Genomic DNA, 6,227 nt, shown 5'->3' on the forward strand with positions numbered 1-6,227 from the left:
CTGCTCCTGTAGATGAAGTCAGTTCCAGACAGTAAGGAAGGCACATTTGGAGGCAAAATAGCTCCTTAAGCCCCAGGGGGCCACAGTTAGTAGAGAGATAGCAAGTGGAACAAGAAGGGCCCAAGAGAGGATTTTGTCCAGCCCCTTCATTGTGCAGTACTAGTAACGGAGGCTCAAAAGGGTTGTGATTTACATAAGCAAGGCTGGTTCTGACACTGCTTCTACAACCTTAGGCCAAGTCCTGCAGTGCATTGGGACCTTGGCTCCCTCCTGTAAAATAGGCCAGTAGTAATCACAGCCAGCTTTCTCCAGGTGCTTCCTACGTGCCAAAGTAGTGAGCACTTTCAGTGTCTTGTCTAATCTTCTTTACACCTCCACAAATTACATATGATTACCTTCAATTAGAGGTGCAACTATCAAAACACAGAAAGCTTAAATAATTTTCCTAAGATCCAACACTTGGGAAATGTTGCAAAGCTGGTCTAGGCACCCAGGAATATCTGCCTCTAGAGTTCTTAAATTCCAACTCTTTAATCCCTTCTAAGAAACCCCCATCAGGTAGTTTCTCAAATTCTTTACATCTCTAAAAGTCTAGAGCAAAATCTAGCCACTCCATTTGTTTGTGTGGTCTGTGCTTGTTTTTGCTCTGGAACAACAGAGCGGAGTTGGGGAAACAAACTGTACGGCCTGCAAAGAAATATTTACCCTCTGGCCCTATACAGAAAAAGTTTGCCAACTCTTGGTCTCGTGCCTTGAACATTTAGTGCATCCTGTAATTGCACAGCACTTTACAATGTACAAAGCACCTTGGCCTGCAGCATCACATCTAATCACGTTATGCAGGCACATTCAAGCATTATAAAGGGGGAAGTTAAAACTCAGACAGTTTAAGTGACTTGACTAATCAAGACCACAGAGGCAGCAAGTGGCAGAGCCACATACCCAGTTTTGGCTCTTTCCATAAGGCCATTCAGTCTCCCCTACATTACTATGATGGGAGTTCTACGTGCACTCATGTAATTAGGAGTCATAAAGCACTAACAATTAAATTTAAATAAATTAGAAAGAAAAGCTTATGCTTTAAAAGATAGTGTGGCAATCACAGGAAACACATTATGAAATATACATGGTACCTTCATATGCATTTTTCTATTGTTATGTTAAATTTGAACCCACTCAATTTAGAATATGACAAATAACAAAATGAGCAATCACCACATTTCTCGTTTTTTGATGAGATGAGCCTAGAATTGTTTCCATACTAAAAGTTTGCACATGCAAGCATAAAATGCAATTAATTACATTTTCTCATGCTAAATAATAAATATATGGTTAGTTTTAAATAGACTTAGAATTTTTTTAAATGGAGCCTAGAATTTTTTCCATACTAACAGCTTGCACATGCATGCAAAAAATGCAATTACATTTTCTCATGCTAAATAATAAATATATGGTTAGTTTCAAATGGACTTAATAATAGATAATAATTTAACTATACAGCTTTACCAAAACAAACAAAAAAATTCTTTTCAAAGAAAGTATAGTAGTTTTTTTCTAGTCTGCGAATTTAAGCTTAATCTGAAAGGGAATAAGTGATTCTTGAAATATGGCTTAGCATTGGGGAGTCATTTGAAATACACAATATGAGGCACCTTCCTTTTTATTTCAGATTTATTGTAGGACATACCTTGAGATTTAATTAGACATATAAATGGGTCTGAGGACACCCTGAAATCACTGCAAGAAAAGGAGAAAATATGTATGTACATCTCATTGATTGGGTGCCTGCTGTGTTAGTCATCTTTGCTTCCTGAAATGCTCATGATGAACTGGAAAGTATTTTCCCCTTTCATTTTACAGGTGAGGAAGCAGAAGCCCAGGGTTATTACTCATTTGTCCAAAGTCACTTCACAAAGCTGGAATTCAAAACTCAACTAGATTACCTTCAAAACCTAAACTCTGACCCAAGCAGATCCCCAATAACACCAAGATCACTGGCCAATATCTCAGAAAAAGAATCATTCTAAGAATAGAACTTCCATCTTTATTGGATGGCTGGTACTTTGTAATTCCAATTCTGCAACAATGTAACACTTTAATGAGGAAATTTTACCCTAGGTTTAAATTTCCCCCTTTTAAGGAAGAGATGGAGGACCCAGACTTAAGGGAGCTTTTCCAGTGTGTCTGCAACAATGCACATGGAGGTAAATCTTGCTTTACGATTTAACTAATTGTACTAATCAAATGCAAAATTACCGTTTGCAGCAGAGCCCTGCATAAAACTAATCTTAGCTCTTACAGTAACTAGTTACTGTGGATCCTTATTAAAATAGAGGAGAAAACTCCTATTATTTCAGGCTTTATAAACTGGCTAATTGCTGATTACAATATCACTAAGAATGTCACTTTAATCAAACAGGGTCTACCAATTGTTTTCTTGGTCACGATGTACTTTTTTGGCAGTGGTAGATTGTTAGAGCTCTAAAGAGAAGAACCCTTCCTTACACATCTTTCTGTCTTCCCCAGGGATCCAGGCCAAGTGTTTGGCACACAGTAGCACAAGGAGACACCTGTTGAATGTAATGTTCATTCTGCAGGCATTGTCAAGACCAGTCCCACAACACAGTCTCGGGCGCTAGAATTGTGAAGGTATGTTGTGTGCACTCCTTTGCGGCACCAGAGAGAACTACAGATTTAGCTTTTTACCACAGAGAGTACAAGAAACGTAGGCACTAATTCAGTGTCATTCCCTTAGATCTAAACATTTAACTAAAAACTGACAGAAAGAAACAAAACTGCCCCTAACAGACATCATGAAACTTATTTTCCTTTTACGTGATTTCATAAATAATGCATTGGATCTCCTTCACTGTTCTACAGACAGGGAATACGGGCAACCCTAAAGGACCGACATCCCGATCTAAATTTTGGATCCAGAAAACACATGGAATAAACAATTTAATGGAAGTGACACTGTGGCTACCTTCTCTTCTGTTTGTAAACACAGGCTGATTTTCTGGCCACCAGGGGAGAAGGTTGCTTGTGTTTTACTTTCCCATCTGTAATATTAAAATGCTTTTTTAAAAAAAAAATCCAAGTTATAGTAAAACATAAAAACAGAATAAATTAGGAGATGATTATTCACATTGTAAAGGGATTCTCCATAGGGTTCCATTAAATACTGAACGTCCCTAGGTCACTGAATTTGGGATTTGATTTTAAGGCAGCTTTGCAGGAATACATTTCTGTGTGTATGAGGTACACCCACAAGTTCATCTTAACTCCCCTCCAAAGACGGTCCAGTATCTATCTTGTTTCCATTCATAGGGAAGGGAAACAAACTGTACTTGTTAAGAAAGTCAATGGCTTTTTGGACCGCCCTCCTCACCTTTCTCAGGAGCCAAGGCTTTGAGGAATCCAAACAAAGAAAAAGACTTATGTGTGGAAACAGTCCTTCAACTCCTGGGAGGCAACAAGGCTCTTTCTAAAACCAGGGTTTGCTTCATCTTGGTCCAGGGAATGTGAGCTGAGGAGCAGTGTATTTGAGATTTGGAGGCTGTGCAGGCCGCAAATATGGCCTGTGGTAGATGAAGAAATTCAGAGAATCCGCCCCAGCGGCTTCTTGCACCTATTTCTTCATCTCTACACTGGGTATAAGGTGAGGAAGAGGCCCCATTCTTCACTCCTCAAAACTGCTGGCCATCAACAGCAGAGGAAACCCAACTGCGCGTAGTGCAAAACTGAATAATAGTAATTGGTAAATCACCTTTCTCCCAAAGAGCAAAAATGGGTGTTTGGAGAAGTTAGTCCCATGATTCGGCTGTCAAGGAGACGCACACAAGCTGGCCTCCCTGGGTCACTGACAGAGCAGGGCGGCTTCACCGTTCAAACCAGCTGGCCAGGTGGCGTATGCTCTTGGGCCGGTCCCCAGCCCTCTGCACGGCCTGGCAGGCCCGGCACCAAGGCTCGTCCCAGAAAGAGGTGACGTGCACGGCGTAGCTCCTGCGCCAGCTGAAGTAGCGGCGGTAGACTGCTGGGTTGCGGTCGAGGAAGCGCAGATACGAGGCCAGGGAGGCGGCACTCGGGAAGTCGTCCACGTGGATGAAGGCGCCACGGGGCACGAAGCGCTCGTAGTTGGCACGGTCTGGGCCCAGCACCACCGGCACCGCCCCGGCGAGCAGAGCATTGCGCCAGAGCTTTTCCGTGATATAATCCAGGTGCTGCGAGTTCTCGAAAGCCAGGTAGAATTTGTAGCGGGCCACCGTGTGCAGGAGGCCGCTGTCCGGCACCAGCTGCCCCGGCCCGCCCCGGCCGAACACGTCCACGGCTATGTGCTGGCTCAGCTGGTGGTAGTAGCGGACCCGGGCCTGGCGCTCGTCCCAGTGGCTCACCACCCAGGCCACCAAGCCCCGTTTCCGCGCCAGCGGCGGGGCCAGGCCTGACGGCTGGTCGCCCGGGTGGCTCCTGGGGTACAGGTAGCCATAAGGCACGAAGATGTCCGAGTCGGTCCGGTAGGACAGCGTCCAGTTGAAGAGGTCAGCGGCCAGGTTTCGCAGCCCCGGGGAGTGTGAGGGTGACTCAAAGTTCATCCACACCCAGCGCTGGCCGGGGGGTCTGGGGCCCGGGGTCGCCAGGGCTTCTACCGCCCCCGCAGCTTCCTCTTCCTGGTCTAGAACGCGCAGCTCCTTCGCGTCGCGCACCTGGGCACCCCAGGGCGGGGGCCAGTCGGGGGGCGCCGTCACCAGGTCGCGGTGGTGGAAGAGCACGACGTGCGCCTCTCCGTAGGCGGCGCGGTCGGTGAGCAGGCGGCAGCCGCTGATGTTGAAGCGCAGCCAGCAGTCGGGGGGCTGCCTGTGCGCGGCGCCGCGCCCCCCGAAGGGCTCCCACCACAGCAGCACACTCACGGGCCGCGGCGGGGCGGCGGGCGCCCAGGGCAGCAGCGGCGGCAGCTGCCCCCAGCAGGCGTACGCGGCCAGCGCGGTGCACAGCATGCCGGCCGCCGCCAGCGGGGCGCCCCGCGGCAGCCCCCGGCCCCGGCGCCGCCCGCCCGCGCCCCACAGCGCCCCCATGGCGCGCGGAGGCAGAGCCGCTGGCCGCGCGTCCGCAGGCGTGGAGGGGCCGCCCCGGCTCTCATGCTGCCGTCGCTGCCGCTCGCCGCCGGCCCGGGAGCGGGAAGGGGCGGTCTCTGAGTCCAGAGGCCCGGGGCCGGGCTCGCCTCCTCCCGAGTCCCGGGCGGGGCGCGCCGCCAGAGCGAGGTGCGCCGGCCAGGCCGCCCAGCCCGGCGCCTCTCGTCCCTCCCTTCCACGGTGCCCCGAGCCAGCCCAGCCCGGCCAGGCCCCGGGCGTTTCTGGCTGCGCCCCCGCCCGCTCCCCACCCCCGCCCGAGCTGCCGGGCTCCGCGGCCGCGCCCCACACGCGCCTCATCCGCTACTCGCGATCCCGCCTCGGGGGCTCCACGGCCGCCCCGAGCGCGCCCCCCGCCCCGGCCCACGATCTCGGTGGCCCGAACCCTCGCCTTCCAGAGCGAAGGCCCCGTTCATCCCAGGGCGCTGCAGAGGGCTCGTGACCCTCCAGAAGCCGCTGCCGCGCGCGCAGGGACGGAAGGAAGGCGGACCGGGGGCCGCGCGGAGCCGCCCGCAGCACCGAGCATCCGAGTCCGCTTCCGGCCGCAGAGCCCGGCTACGCGCCAGCGACGCCCGCCGGAGGGGAGTCCGGGCGGCCGTGGGAACGTGTGCGCAGGGGCGCGGCCGCCACGTCGCTGGCCGGGACCGAGTGGCCCGCCGAGACCGCCGGTTGTGGAATCAGCCCTCACCGTGCGGCCGACGGAGGGTGTGCATTGTGTGAAACTTAAGTTCTCGGCGTGAGTGGGCGTAAGCACGTTCCTTTTGCCTACCGCCCCAGCAGAGGATAAAGAACAGGATGTTTAATGAGCAACTGTAATGCGCGTTCTTTGCACCCTGCGGAATGTTTCTGACCGCTGCTCGGTAGCGTTCCTTGTATTTAGGCGCCCAGGACTCAATAACCAAAGATACAGATGTGGTACCTGAGGTGCTTGTCTAGGAATTTACTGCCTATTCAGTGAAATAGATGAATGAACATCACTATTAATGTCACTAAGCATTTTTTTTAAATTTGCACTCTTAAAGATTATGCAAATTATTTTGGACTAGAAAATGATTGAAATAAATATTTGTACCCAAGATTAGGGTATAAAGATTAAATATTGTA

The 6,227-nt window shown here is 50.5% G+C and overlaps 1 protein-coding gene across 1 annotated transcript; it reads right to left on the reverse strand.

Annotated features, from left to right (window-relative positions):
• Window positions 1-3,086: 3,086 nt before the first annotated feature.
• Window positions 3,087-5,549, reverse strand: FUT4 (fucosyltransferase 4). The gene has a single exon (XM_053562629.1). It carries the CDS (start codon window positions 5,421-5,423, stop codon window positions 3,879-3,881), a length of 1,545 nt encoding a protein of 514 aa, XP_053418604.1. The 5' UTR covers window positions 5,424-5,549; the 3' UTR covers window positions 3,087-3,878.
• Window positions 5,550-6,227: the final 678 nt, after the last annotated feature.

The sequence above is a fragment of the Nycticebus coucang genome, chromosome 14 (genome assembly GCF_027406575.1).
Source record: "Nycticebus coucang isolate mNycCou1 chromosome 14, mNycCou1.pri, whole genome shotgun sequence".
Classification (NCBI taxonomy): domain Eukaryota; kingdom Metazoa; phylum Chordata; class Mammalia; order Primates; family Lorisidae; genus Nycticebus; species Nycticebus coucang.

Coding starts and splice junctions, on each gene's coding strand:
- FUT4 (XM_053562629.1), bottom strand. CDS start 5,423: ATGAGGCGCGTGTGGGGCGCGGCCGCGGAGCCCGGCAGCTCGGGCGGG.